The 17,184-nt window shown below is 46.1% G+C and overlaps 1 protein-coding gene across 2 annotated transcripts; it reads right to left on the reverse strand.

Annotated features, from left to right (window-relative positions):
- Positions 1-3,238: 3,238 nt before the first annotated feature.
- Plac9 (placenta associated 9) lies at positions 3,239-14,424 on the reverse strand. 2 transcript variants are annotated; one of them, XM_047554609.1, is made up of 4 exons: positions 14,243-14,424; positions 5,186-5,277; positions 3,825-3,948; positions 3,239-3,377 (listed from the first exon to the last, which is right to left on the reverse strand). In XM_047554609.1, the coding sequence occupies exons 1-4, from the start codon at positions 14,304-14,306 to the stop codon at positions 3,367-3,369; spliced, it is 291 nt and encodes a 96-aa protein (XP_047410565.1). In that variant the 5' UTR covers positions 14,307-14,424; the 3' UTR covers positions 3,239-3,366. The 2 variants fall into 2 exon arrangements, with proteins under 2 accessions (XP_047410565.1, XP_047410564.1); XM_047554608.1 differs by lacking the exon at positions 14,243-14,424 and adding an exon at positions 6,097-6,155 and having other exon boundaries at positions 5,186-5,309.
- Between the last annotated feature and the right edge of the window lie 2,760 nt (positions 14,425-17,184).

A 17,184-nucleotide genomic window follows, 5' to 3' on the forward strand; every position in this document is an offset into this window, starting at 1 on the left:
ACACAGGCCCAGTCCTGGGTGTTGAGAAAGACTTGAGAAAGTCCCAAGCTCACATCTGTGGCTCTTCTCTGCACCAGCAGGAAGTGAAGGCTAAGGCAGAGTTATAAACTGCCTGAATGACAGGTGTGGCTCACATGGAACATCCAAAAGACTGGGGGATTTCTGTTTGTTCCAGATGTTTAGGGAAACCTATTGACTCACTGACTGACCAAGCTAGCCAAACAGACTGTGACCACACTTGACAAAGAGTACAACTTTAAAGCATTGGATCAAGAAAGTCACTAAGTATCAGTACCCAAGACTGGGGAGAAATAAAAGTCATTAAATAAACAAACTACAATGAACAGCAATAACAAACCTGTGCAAAGGGAGAATTTCATTTTCTAAGTTACCATACTACACTGTTCAAAACAAAAAAGTATGGCTCACACACAAGACAGAAGGACTTGTTATAGAAACAAGAAAACCCAGACATACTTACCAAAGATGTTAAATCATTGGGAAAAAACAAAACAAAACCCAAAAACTCAAAGAAACCATCAACAAAGAACTAAAGGAATCCAGTAGAACCAAATAGAAAATACCAATAAAGGGAAATTATAAAAAGAATGAAATTGAAATTCTGTAATTAAAAAGCATAACAATAAGTGAGCAATTCACTAGAAGGGTTCAAGAGAAGATTTGAGAAGTCAGAAGAGTCAGCAAATTTCAAGATAGGTCAATTAGGGGTACCAGTCTGAGGAGCAGAAAGGAAAAAAAAAATGAAGAATTAAAAGACCTTAAGGAAATCGCTAGACCCCAGCAGATATACCAACATACACATAGGAAAATCACAGGAGAGGAGAGAGAAAGTAGCAAAAATACTTGAAAAAAAGAGTGGCTGAAAACTTACACATTTGGTGAAAGGCATCCAAGGAGTTCAATGAGTTTTAAGCAGAATAAAAGACTTCCACACTGAGATACACTGTGACCAAACTGACCAAAGAGAGAAGAATCTGAAAAGCAGCAAGAGAAGCAATTTGTCATGTCCAAGTTATCTTCAATAAGACTAAGAGACAATTCAAAGAAGATAACATTGGAGATAAAAACAGAATTTTTTGCTAGTAGACATCACACATGTATTGCTAAGTCTTTCAAGCCAAAATAAAGGCTACTAGACAGTAACTAAAAGCCACATGAAGAAATAAAACCAATAAAGGTGATTGCAAAGATCAGTATTAATGTATTTTTTGGTGTGTAACAACTCTTTTTTTCTTTTTTTCCTCATATGATTGATTGATTGATTTTGGTGCCAGAGATTGAACCCAGAGGTACTTAACCATTGAGCTTACCAAATCATTTTCCCCCTTCCTTTCCATTCTAGAGGAAGTGGATAAATTCCTAGAAACACAAATTATCAAACTAATTCCAGAACATCCAGAAAATGTAGATAGACTTATAACAAAGAGATTAAATCAGTGATCAAAGAATTTACAGAAAAAAACAAAAAAAGCCCAGGCCCAGATGACTTCATTGGTGAATTCCATCAAATGTTTAAAGAAAAATTAACTCCTTTTCAAACTGAAAAAAAGGGATACACTTCTTAATTCATCTATGAGACTAGTATGACTCCAATACCAAAGCCAAAGACATCACAAGAAAATCATAGACCAATATCTCTTACAGGTACAAAAATCCTCAGCCAAATCCAGCAACATATTAAAATGACTGTGCATCTTGCCAAAGTGGGATTTATTCCAGGAACGCAAGGGTCATGCAGTATACGAAACTCAAAATTAATGTGTTATTAATAAAACAAAATGAGAGAATCCTACTTGATCCTTTCATTGATTGTAGAAAAAGCATTTGAAAAAACCCAACACACATTCGTGATTAAAAAGAAAGCACTCAAGAAACGAAGCATAGAAGGGAAACGTCTCAATCTGATAGAAGGCATCTATGCAAAGTTCATAGCCAACATTGCTGGTGGGAATGTGAAACAGCACAGCTGTTGTGTAAAACTGGCAGTTCTTCAAAAAGTTGAACAGTTACTATTTGGTTCAGCAGTTTTATTCCTGGGCACATACTCAAGGAAATGAGAACATCTATCTACACAAAAAACTTGTGAATAATTAAATGAGTAAATTACAGCATTATGCATATTCACCTGTAAGTGCAAACAGCCCAAATGGCCATTAATTCATGCTTGGATGAATAAAATGTGGTACATCCATTCAATGGAACATCAGTCAACCATGAAAAGGAAGGTACTGATACATGAACAACAAGGACAGACCTTAAAACATGTTCAGTGAAAGAAGCCAGATACCAGGGGCCATATATCATATAATTCCTTTATATAAAATATCCAGAGAGGCAAGTCCGTAGAGAGAAAGGTTAGTGGTTTTCAGGGGCCTGGTGGGAGAGAAAATGGGAAGTGACTGCCTAATAGTTGCAGGGTGTGATGGAAACGTTCTGAATTAGATGGTGATGATTGTACCTCAGGGTGGATACACTGGAAGCCACTGAATTTGTAGTTTAAACTGGTTAAAATGGTGAATTTTATGTAAATTTTACTTTAATGGGAAAAAGAGTTTTAAAGGGGCTGGAGGTAAGTCTCAGTGGCAGAGCCAGAACTTGGTGGTGGTGGGTTTCATCCCCAGCACCAGGGTAGTGGGAGTGGGGGTCTTCATGGACATGAAAATGTCCCCAGGAATCTCATTAAGATGCCAATTCTGATTGAGATGATCTGCATGGGGTCCAAGACCCTGTATTTCTTTCTCTCTCTGTTTGTGTGTACTGGGGATGGATACCCAGGGCTTGGCCACATACTAGGCAAGCATTGTACCACCCCCAGCCCTTTTAAAGTTTTTTTTAAGACAGAGTCTCATTAAGTTGCACAAGATGGCTTTGAACTTGTGATCTTCTTGCCAGTTTCCTGAGCATCTGGGAGTGCCGGTGTGTGCCACTGAACTCTACTAAAATCTGAGTTTTTGAGAAGCTCCAGGGTGGTGCTGTTGCTGTTTTTCTAGGGCCTAAGTTTGAGTAGCAAGGCTGCTTACAGGGCCTTTCTGCTGTGTCCCTGTGATGACTCTAGGTATCAAGAGTCTCACCTCGGTACCACCCCTATCCAGTCTGTCCCTATAAATAAGGAGGGCTGAAGCACAAACGGCAGGGTGCTCCCAGATCTGAGCCTCTGGGCATGGAAGAAGAGGGAGAAGGGACTGTGGCTATAGGGGTCACCTTCAGCATACACACAGGCGATCAAAGGAGTAGCTTTTATTTCACACAAAGGTAGGAAAAGGAGGGCGGGAAGACATGGCTGCGTTCGGAGTTGCCCTCCACGAGGTACCACCTCCAGCCGCTCGGCTCCTCAGCCTCTGCTGCTCAGAAGCGATCTGAAAGAAAGGGGTGACCCCAGAGTGAGAAGCAGTGGGCACAGGGGGCCCTTCATCTACATGGTGTCAGCCCCTCCCCAGTCCCCTAGAACACACAGGGCTCAAGAAGGAAGCAGGCGGCAATCCCACCATGGCCCCATCGGTGAGGTGCGGGCCTTTCCTGAGGGGGATTTGGGGTGGATCAGGAGTGGGTGCTGGAAGGAGGAGGAGGAGGAGGACGGAGGGGCTCCGAGGCGTGCCCAAGGCCACAGTCGGAGGGAGCAGCTTTCCCGGTGCGGGCTGTGAGTACTCCTGGAATCAGTGCCGGGCTGCCGCAGTGCGGGGCGGCGGAGGGGCTCCCTGCTGGGCCAGGCTGCACTTAAGCAGCGGAGCAGCCATCTCGCGCGCTTGCCCGGGCCCAGAGCACCGAGGCCAGGGACTGCGCTCTCTGCCGCCGGATCCGCTCACCGTCTCCGAGGAGGTCTGGGGCGGGGCTGAAGGACCCGGGCGGCAGGTTCCAGGCCAGCTCCTCCAGCAGGTCCAGGAGGCCTTTCACCTCTGCCTCCAGGTGCTCCACCGCCTTCTCCGCCGTCTAGAGCGGGAGAAGGGGGACGAAGTTAGGGAAAAGAGTGGGGCCCACTTCTGCTCAGTCGGCCTCGCTCCAAGGACCACTGGGTTCTGTGAGGTGCAGCGGAGGAAGAACTGTTTGCTGGGGGTCTGGTCCTCATTCGGGCTCTGCCCCCATCTCCCTCTGTTTCTCCAGGTGACAATGTCCCAGGCAGCTTGCCCTCTAAGGCCCCTCCCGGTCTGGCACTCATCAGTCTCGGCCCAGGCTTGGCAGGGGGGCTCCTGACCCCTTTCGCGTTGGGACTTGGCAGCTACAGTTCATATTCCTTTTGTTTTCGCGCCCCCTGGTGGCACAGATGCCAAATAACAGGTTTGGGATTTTGAAATTTTCTTTATTTTGGATTCTTCACTTTTTTGGGTCATGGGCCCAGTTGGCAGTCTGATGAAACCTACAGAACTTTTCAGAATAATGATTTAAATGCAAAAAGTAAATGCTGGAATAGTAACAATAAAATCAACTTTATTAAAATATTCAAACGTTAAATAAAAATTTTGATATAAAATATATGTATTTAACTCACTAAATAAAATGATCTAATATCAAGTATAACAAGTAATGCCATTATAACATAATAAGGAGTGTAAATGGCTTGCTGAGATATTCCTTATTTTGTTGTTGTTGTACTGGGGGTTGAACCCCGGGGGTGCTTTACAACTGCGCTGAACTACACATCCCCAGATCTTTTTACTATTTATTTTGAGACAGAGTCTTGCTAAGTTACTCAGGTTGATCTCAAACTTGGTAATCCTCCTGCCTCAGCCTCACTAGGATTACAGATGTGTGCCACTGCACCTGGCACCTGTTGGGATATTCCCAGTGACTATAATGGCATGAAATTATTTGCGTTTTCTGTTGAGGACAAAGTTACCATACTGTTCTACTGTGAATAGGAACACAAAATTTCAACTAAAGGTCTGCAACAATACGGTTGTAAATTCTCCCCCACATAAGTTTATGAACCTCAAGTCATGAATCATGGCTCTATTACAAAACACAGGGACCAGATTTCTACCTTCTTTAATTCTGCATGGAGCTGGTCACCTGAACAGCCCAGTTAGGGCAGCGAGATGGTTAATGCAGTGATTGAGGGACAGACTGAACTGGATTTCCTGACATTCCAAGGTAAGCTGTGTCTGCCTCCACTATCCTGGGAGGGAGATGGTCCTTATGCTTCATGTCCCAGCCCCAGCACCCTGATTACCTCTTCCATCAGATCTAAATGGCCTTGGACAGCGATGTCACAGCCTGTGCTCCAAGCGGGGTCTCCTTGGGAGGGGCTGAGGGGTTCAGCGGCTGTGGAAAAACAAGTCTTGTCACTGGTCTCCCTGTAACACAGAGATCCTGTAAAACACTGGACTTAAGTGAGGTGGGTCCTGAAAGTCCCCCAAGAGTAAGCAGAGAAATGCTCAGGTGCCACCCGATGTGCATGTTGCCACCACCCTATCGTCACTTGTCTCTGCAGCTGCAGTCACCTACAGACCCAAGTGGGCTTCATCAAGGAGGCAATGCCCGGACTGGCAAAAGTCAGGAAAGGAAAGGTTTCAGCCAGGGAGAGGCATGAATAAGGACAAACCCTCCTGGGAATTTGGAGTGACCCGAGAACAGGGAGAGGGATCTGGAAAACAAAGCCAAAGGGTAGATCTTTATCCCAAGGCCTCAAAAAATAATTACAATGTTTGGGGCGTTATTTTAACAGATGAGTATTTGAAATACGGGGAATCACTTGGAAGGGGAGGTCTTTGGAGGCAGGAGCTTGCTGTGGCAATCAGGGTAAGGAGTGATGCACAGGGAGTAGCAGAAGGAATAGAGGGAAGGAAAATGAACGGGGAAGGCTGGATGTGGTGGTGCATGCCTCTAATCCCAGCCACTTGGGAGGCTGAGGCAGGAGGGTTGTGGGTTTGAGGCCAGCCTCAGCAATTTAGTAAGACCCTCAGAAATTTAGTGAAATCCTGTCTCAAAATGAAAAATGAAAATTTGGGGATGTGGCTCAGTGATGAAGCACCCCTGAGATCAATCCCCAGTACCAAAAAAAAAAAAAAAAAAAAAAAAAAGAAAGGAAGGAAGAATGAGAATGAGTGGAGCTGTTTTAATAGTAGCGTTGACACTGGGTACCTGTCAGTCATAGGTGGCGTTTGATGAGTGTTACCAAGCACCATGCTGTGGGCCAAGCAACCATCCCTCCAACAGCCCGCTATTATCCCGTTTACAAATAGGCAAATTGATGCAAAGAGGGCTGAAGTGTCATGTCCAAGGTCACCCTGCTAGTAAGAGAAGACCTGAGATTTAACCTACTCAACTTTGACTCATCACCCCTCCCCCCACCATGTTCTCTTGGCACCACCAGCCCTCACACCGAAAGTTTTGGAGCCCCGGTTCTGTGCTCAGCTTTTGGAGTTGGTGGCTCTGAGCTGCCTGTGGGGAGTCAGAGTCGTCTAGCACCTGGAGGAATGCTGTCCCCTCAGGATGCTGTCCCGGAGGTCAGAGGAGTGAAGAGCTTTACAGATTCTACAGAAGGTGACGGGGACCGCGTGGCTCAAGGCAGGACAGCAACAGAAATCCCGCCCAGCGCCACCCAGCACTCGTGCCCAGGCAGCATGTGGATGGGATGAAAGGACAGGCAAGGTCAGGGCGGCAACTCAGATCCTGGAAAGCTTCCCGTGATGCTGGGGCGTGAAGGGAGGGAGGTCAGATCGCCAAGCCTAGGAAAGTGTTTCCTGTTGTCGTTTCTGTTTCCTTAAGCACTGGAGAAACATGGCCACGCTTGTAGCCAGAGGGACAGGAAGGAAACAGAACTAAAGGAATGTATTTCCTGCAAATGGGAGGCCGTGGGATCCAGAGGGGAGACCCTCAAAGGAGGACAAAAGGGTCAAGGTGAACTGTTCAAAGGGCCAAAAAGTGTGTGCGGGGGTTGGGGGGGTCCTCACCTGAAGCCCTCTGACACTCTGCAAAGTGAGATGGGGCTCGACTGCTGGATCTCAGGTGGGAGGAGGGCTAATTGACTTGTTGACTTTTTAGGAATTCTGTGATCGGGCTGTGAAGCAGCCATTAAAATGGTAGCCATGGGGAGAACAGTTACACCCTGGAAGCCAGCAACTGCTTTTTTAAACTCTGAGAACCAGTTCCTTAGTGCAGCACTGATTGGGGGACTTGAATCAAGAGCAGGTTCAAGGGGACGTAGAGGGCGAGGCTGTGCAGGAGGACCCTGCGGGAGTCGGCACCAAAGGGGAGCTCCGGAAGCACCCATTGCTATAGTTTGGGTTCTGAGAGTCCCCAAAGGCCCATGTGCGAAAGGCTTGGTCCCCAGGATGCTGCTATTGGGAGGCTCTGTGGCCCTTCAGGCATGGGGGGCAGGGCTCAGGGGAGCACCCAGGTCATTGTGGGTATGCCCTCAAGGGATTTGTGGGATTCCACTCTCCTCTTTTTCTTTTCTTTCTGACTGATGAGGTGAGTGGTCTGCTTTTTCACAGGCCCCACCATGATGCCTTGCCTCCCCTTAGACCCAGAGCAATGGGACCAGGTAGGCATGGTCTGGAACCTCCAAAAGGCTGAGACAAAATAAAGCTTTTCTCTTTGTGAGTCAGTCACCTGAGGTGTTCATTATGGTGATGGCAAACTGACTAATACAGTACCTCTTGCAGAGAACAATTTGCTTTTTCAATTCTTTTTTGTTGTTTCCATCTACTGAACTTAGAAAACCCTCCTCAAAAGACAATGGTGGTATTGTTGAATTTGGGGAGGGAGGAGGCTGGTATATAAAAATGAGTCTTTTAGAAACCCATACTGAAATATGTACAGCTGAAATGCTATGATATGTTGGATTTACTTCAAAATACTCTAGGCCTGGTGTGGGGATGGTGGAGAGGCGTGAATAGGCACTTAGCAAACGAGATCAGCCAAGGATTGGCCATTGGGAGGTGCCCCCCCATTCCATCTACATTTGAGTATATGGTTTGAAATTTTCATAATAAAGGCAGTTGTCTGAGGGAGTTATTAGTGAAGAGCAGAAGCTGTCCTGCACTGGATGCAGAGGGAGGATAGTTTGGGAGACCCCACCTGAAGGGCTGGGCTCCGTTCTGGGCCGCCATCATGAGAAAGCCTTTGAGAGGCAGGGGAAGCTCGGGAGGTGACCCTGGTCTCATTTGTCTTAGCTGAAACTAGGATGCTCAGCCTGGAAAGACTTTGCAGAGCAAGATGCTCTTGCCCACAGGGTGGGCTGTCCCAGGAAGAGGGGGTCTGTCCTGGTGTGAGCCTGTGAGCAGGCACACCCGAGGGCCTTTGTGAAGTCATTTCCCTGGGTGTCGCCTCCTCCTCAGACCCTACCTTCCTCTTCTCCTCCCACCCTTTAAGAAGCATGCTGAAAGGAAGCAATGCCACCCTGGTGGCAGAGGGGGCTCCGCCTGCTGTGGATGCTCAGACGACGTGGATCTGCCCCCACCCCCATTGGCCTCAAGCTCCCTGTTCCCAGCGTGCCTACGATGAGGTCTAACTTGGCTCCAGCATCTCCCCAGGGAAGAGGCTGGATTGAGGTCATTCTCCACACGGCTCAGCACTAATCTCTCACATCTGGACAGAGCTGTGCTCTGTGCACCACTGCACCACTGTCCATGAGCTCATCCGGACCTCTGAGGGACTCCTGTGAGAGACAAAACTTGGAGCAGGCCCTGACAACCTCCCAGCACAGCCCGCCCCACACTGGGGGCTCTCCACCCCACGCTGGGGGCTGCTTGTTGCTTTGGTTTGAATGCATTTGGGCCAAGAACACCCTGCAGGCCCATCCACAGCCTGGCTCAGCCACTAGCTATCCTGGACTATAAGAAACTTCCGTAGCTCTCCTGAGCCTCTGAAGCTTCCTGTGTAAAATGGGGTGGGGCTAACCTGAGGCCTCCAGATGTAGCTCATCCAAGATGCTTCTCTGCCTTCCAGGGCCGGCTAAGAGGCCTCAAAAATTATCTCCAAAGATAGAAGTGAAAAGTAAAGGAAAATTTTCCTTCTTGGAGTAGGAACTCCAACAAGGCAAAAATTGTGCTCCTTCCATTTCTCTCTCTCTCTCTCTCCATCCCCTGCCCCCACTACACACATATCCAGCTGCCAGTAAGCTCAGCTGAGGAGTGGGGAAAGGCAGAAGGATTACCATGGTGTTGCTTGAAGAGCCAAAGCTCTGGCTCCCCAGTGTCCCTTCCTTCCTTCCTTCTGCTCTCTCTACCCTGCCAGTTGGGAAATGGACCTCCTGGATGCTGGGCTGTTTTCTCTGGCTCAGCTCCTGCTCAGGGCCTGATGTGCACCCTGGACAGTGGCCATGGGTGGAGAAGCGTCCTGCACTGGAGAGAGCAGGCTGCCAGAGGGAGCCCAGAAATCCAGGGGTGGTGCTGGGTTGGCCCAGTTAAAGAGACCTGGCCACTAGGTCCTGTCTTCTGGGGTAGAAAGTATGGCCTCCTCCCACTTACAGACCTCACAGGGAGACCTGTTGGATCTGGGACTCCCAGAGTAAGGAAGCACCCACAACTCAAGTGATTTCTGTGTACTGGGTGATAACTATTTTCTCAGTAGCAAGTCTAAAAGTTGCCTCCCAGATCATCAAAGTCACATCCTATTTTTACCTGCAGTACTGGCCACTGGGAGATTAATTATATTTGATCACATTCAACATAATAGAAAAATAACTTTAACCACATCTAATACTCATATAAATATTTGTGATTCATTAGTAACCATCAGTGGCTTTTTTTTTTAAGCAGTAAAAAAAAAAATACATAAAGCAGAATACTACTTTGACGTGAGTGCAGGAAGAATTTCAGTATGTGGAGCTGCTCTGGTTGAAACAGGGACAGGGACCTGCCAGTCCTGTAAGAGAGCGCAGATTCTGAGAGCTCAGATTTTTTTTTTTTTTTTTTTTTAAAAGGGGATGTGTCCTAGTTTCCTTGTTCTCTGGTCATTTTCTAGATCTGGGTGGGAGCCTTGTGGATCACTGAGAGTTTCCCAATGTCATTCTAATGCATTGTTTTGGGTTAAGTTAGTATGTTGCTTAGAAAACAAGTTAAGCTGCTGTAACAAGAGCCCCTGTCCATTACACCCATGTTTATTTCTCTCTGTTTTGATTCAGAGTTGGACTGGCTGGCTGGCAACTCTGCTCTCGAGGTTGGACAGGAAGTTAGATTACTTCTATCTTGGTATACTGTGTTTTTTTAAACCACTGATTTCTAATGTTAAACACACCCTCAAACCCCAGGATTCTGAGAAGGTCCCAAAACCCTTCCAGGACAAACCTCTCTGTGTGTGCTGTGGAAAGAACGCAGGGTTGGTGGTTGGAGACACTGCGTTCTGTGTGCTCTCTGCCTGTCACCCAGCTTCATCTGCAAGGGATCTTCCCTGCCCTGCAGAGTATGCAGGATGGCTGGGTTGATTCTGCCCTTGGAAGAAGCCTTGGAACTGCCGAGTGAAGTACAAATACCATCCAGAGGTCTTTCTAGGTGAGGAGACTGCGGCTCAGGGAGAGGAAGGCATGGAGCAAGGAGGTCAGGAAGTCAGACCAGGACTTCCACTCTCTGCGTGGAGGCAAGCACTCTCTCTAGATCACTCTGACCAGGTCTCGAGATGGAGAAGCTTCTGCTCTAAGGTTAAACCCATGCAGGAGTCAGGGGGTGCAAGTGTCCAAGGGATGCTCTGCTGCAAGCCAGTCCTGCTTGCTGGATCCTGACTTTCTGTGAATGGGCATAACCACACTCTACATTCCAAGCTACTATTGATTTGGGATGGCTTATTAAGTGCCAAGAGTTTTTTTTTTTGGCTTGTTTTTCTTTAGTGCTTATATGCATTATCTCATTTGAATATATCTTGAGGTCTTTTAAATTTTATTAATTTTTTTTACAGATTAGAAAACCAAGGATCAAAGAGGTTGAGTGACATGCTGAAGATTACAAAGTTGTTAGGTGGTGGTGACAGAATTTGAGTCTCACTGCCTGATACTGTCTATACTGTCCCCTAGCAGTGGCGTGATTTTGTGTAGGTGAAGGGTCTCCCATCTCTGTAAAATAAGGGCAGGACAGGTATAGGGCAAAGATAAGATGGTCACATGATACTTTGACCTCTCTCTCTCTCACCTTGCTTCAAAGTGTCTCAGTGGTTCACCCCCCATTTTGCATTCAGGATCCTCACCGCAGACCTCCAAAAGCAAAAGCAGAATCCCAATGGCAGACATAGGGAAGGTGGTGGACAGTGATGGTTCAAGACCCACGGCGTGGGTGAGAATACTAGTTAAGACTAGACTTGATTTGGGATTCCTCTGACAGTAAAAAGGAACTCAGCTGAAGCTTTACCTTAAAAGAAGGTCTCGACAGGCAATATAAACCAGTTCACTTTACTCAATATATAAAGAGCTTTTATAGGTCAATAAGAAAAATCCCAATGCCACAATTGAGAAAGTCAAAAAAAGTTTATAAGAATCTGTACAAATGACCCAGATGCCTTTGAAGAAAAAGTCCAACCTCAGCAGTAATCAAATAAATGCAAATTAAAATCTTAAAGACTATGTATAAAGTATTATTGTAAAGAAAATTCTACCTGGAATTAGATCAAATTTCTAGATTTAGGCTTCCATTTATAGAAAATAGAAGAGGTAGAGGAACACTTAAATGACACCAACAAGATACAAATAGCAAAATCTAAATATGAACAACTTTTCAGGACAAAGAAAATTTAAGAAAAAAAAATTAAGAAAAAAATTTTAAGAAATTTTAAGAAAGAAAACAAAGCAATTTTAAGTTAAAAAAAAAAAAGGGAAAGAGAAAGAGTACCTACATATTTGAAGAGGGTTAACAGGAGTATCAACAAAATGCAATGTATATCACCTTACCTGGATCAAACAAATGATATGTAAACACATAGGATGCAATTAAGGGCATTTTAACAAATTGAATATTGGATCCTAAGGAATTGTTCATTTTGGGGGAGTGTGATAATGATTATTACAGTTATGTTTATTTAAAAAGTATTTATCTTCACTGGGCATGGTGGTGCAGGCCTGTAATCCTAGTGGCTTGGGAGGCTGAGGCAGGAGGATTGTGAGTTCAAACCAGCCTCAGCAGAAACCCTGTCTCTAAATAAAATATAAAAAAGGCTGGAATGTGGCTCAGTGGTTAATCACCCCTGGGTTCAATGACTGGGACCAAAGCCAAAAAAGTATCTATCTTTTAGAGAGACACACAGAAATATTTATAGATGTTTATATTTATAGATGAAAATGCATGATGCCTGGAATTTCTTTTAAAATGATCCAGGAAGGAGAGAAGAGATGGGCTTATAGATAAAACAAGATCAGTCATGGATTAGTACTTCAGGCAGGTTTATAGATACGTTATACTATATTCTATGTTTATGTACTATTATTTTGTATTCTGTTTTTGTAGCCTAATGTTCACATCATAAAAAATTAAGGAAAATTCTGTACCCAGAAATATGTGTAATTCCTACCATCAAATAAAAATTAAAAATATATTTTTTAAATGTTAAGAAAAACAATGGGATATTGTCTGAAATCTGTAAGTTATAAATGAAAGTGTTTTTGCATGAATGCATTTATACTTTCCTCTTTTCCATCTGTAGCAATGAGCATGAATAATCAGAAAGAAAAATAATGCTTAAAAACAGATTTAAAAGGTATTATACCAATTGTGGTTAAAGGAGCCGCAAAAAATCACTTTGGGGCATGGCTGCTCCTCTTTCCTTGAACACAAAAAGGATCTGTGCCCCTGCTCTGGGAGCCTGCGCTGAGCTGGGAGGAGGGCCCTGTGGAGGGAGGCCACCGGGAGGTCACGCACTGTGAATAGAGCGCTATGCTGGGCAGAGTCCCCGCCCCTCCTCACACAGCCTTGTGCAGAAGCAGTTGATTATCCTTAACAGGTGAGGAAACTGAGGCTGGGAGGGATCCGGCTTTCTGAGACCTAGATTTGATGTGTGTTTCCTGCTGGGCACCTTCGCTCATCCTATCCCTGAAGCCAGCCTGGGGGATGACTTGCTTCTCCCCAACTTACAGAGGAGGAAACAGCCTCAGAAGTGTAAAGTGCCTTACCCAAGGTGGAAGTTCCCCAGGATCAGGACTGCCTGGGTCAGGTTGCCAGTCCCTGAAAGCCACTCAGATACTTCTATCCCAGCAGGGCGCTTCTGCCTGCGAGGGTCCAACTGCCTGACTGAGGGGACAGCAGGGCTGGACACTTGGAGAGGGCTCCGCCTTGGCACCATCCGAGACCTGAGCGTTCTCCTCACAGGGACAACGGGGATGAGCAATTACTGTTCCCTAGGTAAATGGGAATCTGGCTTGTAAACTGTAGAGTACTGTGCATTAAGCAGAGGGATGTGCCTCTGTGTACAGTGTAGAGCAGGATGTCCCTTGCCATGAGTCACCCTGTGTCTTCACATCTCTCCTGGGAAGGGGCAGCATAAGACTGCAGGAGTTGGTGGGACAGGGACAGCGCAAGGTAAGGAACCCAGATGATGGCTTCTCCCTCCTATTTTCCCCTCCCCCTCCCCTTTCACCCCGATCCAGGGCAGCTCTGACCTCAGGAAACTGGAACCCTGGAGGTTGGCCTCCACCTGCTTGCAGAATCCCCTCAGGCCACCTGGCAGGTGAAGCAGAGCCAAGGCAGCGTCCTCTAAAGCCAGACCAGGTCGCCTCCGCAGGCCTAGTGGGTGGAGCTGGCCTTCAGGGCTGCCCCACCCAGCAGACTTGACCTCCACCCACAACTGGCAGCTGCCTCTGTCACTCGCTGGGCCCCTGCCGTGGGGTTTCTCAGCTCTGTTTCCTCTTTGGGGGCTCTCAAAACTTTCTCTTTTCCTCTTTTTCCTTTCTTCTTGTCGTTCCAGTTCCTTTTTTTTTTTTTTTTTTTTTCCTTCTTGTTCTTTTTTCTCTCAAACTCTTTTCTGTCTGTCCTCCTTCACATCCATTCACCTCATCTCCAAAGCCTCTTTCTGTCTCAGCCTCTCCTTTTCTCTTTTGGGCTCTCCGCTGTCCTCTATCGCTTGTTCTTATCTCCATCTCTTCCATCTCTCTGACCTTCTCTGCCTGTTTGCTCGCACCGCTGTCCCTCTCCCCCTTTCAGCATCTCCATCTCTCTCTCTCTCTCTCTCTCTCTCTCTCTCTCTCTCTCTCAATGGGACTATCTCTGTCTCTCTTCCTCTATACGCCTCTTTCTCTTCCTCTCTCATTCATACCTCGCCATCTGCGGGTCTCCCTGGGTCCCCTGCCCGCGCCTGGGGTCCCACTCACCCGCCAAGGCGCCCGCGGCGCGGAGTAGGGCGAGCGCGGCCAGCGCGCAGAGCAGGAGCCGCATGGTGCCGGCCGGGCAAAGCGCAGCGCGGTGTCTGCCGGCGGCGGCCCTCCCCAGGATCGCGCCGGGCCGGCCCGGGAGGAAATGCTCCAAGTCTGAGCCAAAATTCCTGGGCGGCTCCGGGCTTTCTGGTTCCAAAAAATCCGCCCCCTCCAGAGGCCCCGCAGCACCCCGCGGATCTCAGAGACCCAGGGAAGGGCCGCCCTTCCGGCTCCCAGAGCCTCCTGGGGGCCCTTGCGCGGGAGGAGAGGATATGGGGTGGGGATGTAACCCCAGGAGGCTGCCCCGGGGACCAGGGGTTTATTATGAGCCCATTTCACAGATGGGCAGACTGACCCTCAGAGAGAAGTGCTTTCCTCTGTGTCACCGCAGGATGGCATAGGACTTGAAACCAGACTCTTAGGAGCAGGAGCTTTTCTGTCTACCCAAAATAAGATAAGAAATTAACTCCAATGCCATCGGCTTACATCTGACCCTGAGAAGGAAGTTCAGGCACTGTGTCTGCCCTCCATAGAAACTCACTGCTTTGGTAAAGAAGTAGCAGCAATGTGAAAAAACATTTTCAAACAAACAAACAAACAAACTTATGGCTGTCATACAGATGTAAAATGAGCATGTGCCAAAGATTTTATTTAGCTCATTGTTAATGAGGGAACAAGTAAGATGTTAGAAGCTGTCCTAAGACCGAATGTAGATGTGGAAAACAGCATACACGTGCAAAAAGAATCTAACTGAACTCTTGCACTCCTAGAGGGACGGGAGTCACTTGAACCTATAACAGACAGAATTGCTTATCTGCAGACAAGAATCATTTTGTCTTGGGGCTGAGGGCACAGCTCAGTGGTAGTGTGCTTGCCTAGCATGTGTGAGACCCTGGATTCAGTCCCTAGTACTGGCCCACTACTAGATAGTGTTAGGTAGACTGAGGGGGAAGAGGAAAAGGAAATCTCATATTCACATCTTGTTCCTAACCTTTGAAGAGTTCATGCTCTATAATCTAATCATTGTGATGCTAATAAACAGCTGCTGAGCTTTAGTTGATTCACTACTGTTATCTCTGATCCTCACGCAACCTCATATGGAGCGTGTCATTCATTCTGTGGATCAAGAAATGGAGGTTCAAAGAGGGCAAGAACCCTGTAGATAGTCCCACGACTGGTATAAAGCGGAGTGAGGATTTGAATCGCGTTTTGTTGCCTCTGCGCTGCCCAGTTCTTAGATAACAATTTATTACTACACCCTGTTATCTTTCTCTATGCTAAGCAAGCTGGGTGGTTTCTTCAAAGAGTTGGGTGAGTTTTTAAGCGATCTTCTAGTCATCCCCACCTTCCTCCAGTTTAGAACGCAGAAACTGAAACGAGTGCAAAAAAACAACAAAAAAAATAGTTTTAGTGAAAATGCAAATTAAAGGTACAGCCCTAACAAATCTGAGCACCCTGAGTATCCTACTTGCGGCAGTTGGAGCACCCTCCTTGCCAAACCTGAGAGAATGGTTTTATCCATCAAGAGTCCCCACCAGGTTTAACCAGAGCATCCGTAGGCCAAGTCGACCTCTGTGCCTTCTGTGTCCCTGGATGTGGCAGTGCAATTGTCCTGCAAAGTCACCTAACCAATAATCCTCGCTTCTCATCTCCTCCCGCAGTGTAAGTAAGACAACAGCCTGAGGCACGGAAATTCTGATTCTGAGTCATCAGATCTGTTTAGACTTGGATCTAATTTTTAAAAAGCCTGCCTGGGGATTATGATGCCCAGATGAGCTGGCTTAGAAGGAAGAGTTTTTTTTCAGGAATGCCAAGAATTTCTCACACTTGGTTGGGCATTCCACAGTAGCTTAGCTGGGTGGGAAATTATCAAAGAATACTTACATCCACAAAGATTCTTGTAGCTCAGAGCCAGGGGTTACCTAATATTTCAGATTTAAGATTAGAAACACACACACACACACACACACACACACACACACACACACACAAACACACACCACGATTTCTTGTTAGGTTAGAGCACAAAGTAATGAAGTATACAATGCAAAACATCAGACTCCTCCCTGTTGCTAATTCCCTCTGCCCAGTAATTCCAGTTCAGTGCCCTCAGCTGGACGGACTCTTCCTATTTCTTCTCTACATATTCCCTTTCTAGTAAATATTGAGAAAAAGCATATAAACATGGGATCAAATAACAAATATTTTGCTTTTACATTCATGTCTACCTCAGTCATAGTATGAAATCCTGGGAGATCATTAAAGATTTAGAAAAAAATTTATAAAAGTGAGTACACATAAATCCACTTCATTCCATGTAGGAGTTGCAAAAGATCCATGGATGGATGCATCATTATTTATCCAGACAATGCCCTATTAATGGACACATGGGTTGTTTCTTTTTTCCTCTATATAAAACATGCTTCATGAACATACATGTGCATATATCTTTTTAACAATTTCATTTATTTATTTATTTGGGTACTGGGGATTAAGTCCAGAGACATTCCACCACTGAGCTACATCCTCAGCCCTTTTAAGTTTTTATTTTGAGACAGGATCTCACTAAGTTGCTGAGTCTGCTCTTGAACTTGCAATCCCCCTTCCCCAGCCTCTGAAATAACTGGGATTATAGGCATGTGCCACTGTGCCTGGCCTCCCACATTTTAATAGCAAAATTATAGGAACAGCACAGAAGGTAGACAGTAGTAAAAACCTGCTCTTGCATGTAGGACAAGTTAGAAAGGTATAGTGAGTGGAATCTACTGTATGCTCACAATTCTGCAAACAACATTTACTGGCTGTCAATAAGAAATTCACTTATTTTTTAAAAAAATCTAAATGCTGGCATTGTCCAGAAAAAAATGAACATTTCTTTATATTCATTATACAGTTGAATT

This window comes from Sciurus carolinensis, chromosome 5 (genome assembly GCF_902686445.1).
Source record: "Sciurus carolinensis chromosome 5, mSciCar1.2, whole genome shotgun sequence".
NCBI lineage: Eukaryota > Metazoa > Chordata > Mammalia > Rodentia > Sciuridae > Sciurus > Sciurus carolinensis.

Excerpts from the sequence above, each read along its gene's own strand:
- Plac9 (XM_047554608.1), bottom strand. The coding sequence starts at position 6,140 with ATGGTGCTTGGTAACACTCATCAAACGCCACCTATGACTGACAG. Across the intron at positions 5,310-6,096 it reads ACGCCACCTATGACTGACAG|GGAGACCAGTGACAAGACTT; the intron begins GTACCCAGTGTC and ends TCTGTGTTACAG. Across the intron at positions 3,949-5,185 it reads ATTTAGATCTGATGGAAGAG|ACGGCGGAGAAGGCGGTGGA; the intron begins GTAATCAGGGTG and ends CTCCCGCTCTAG.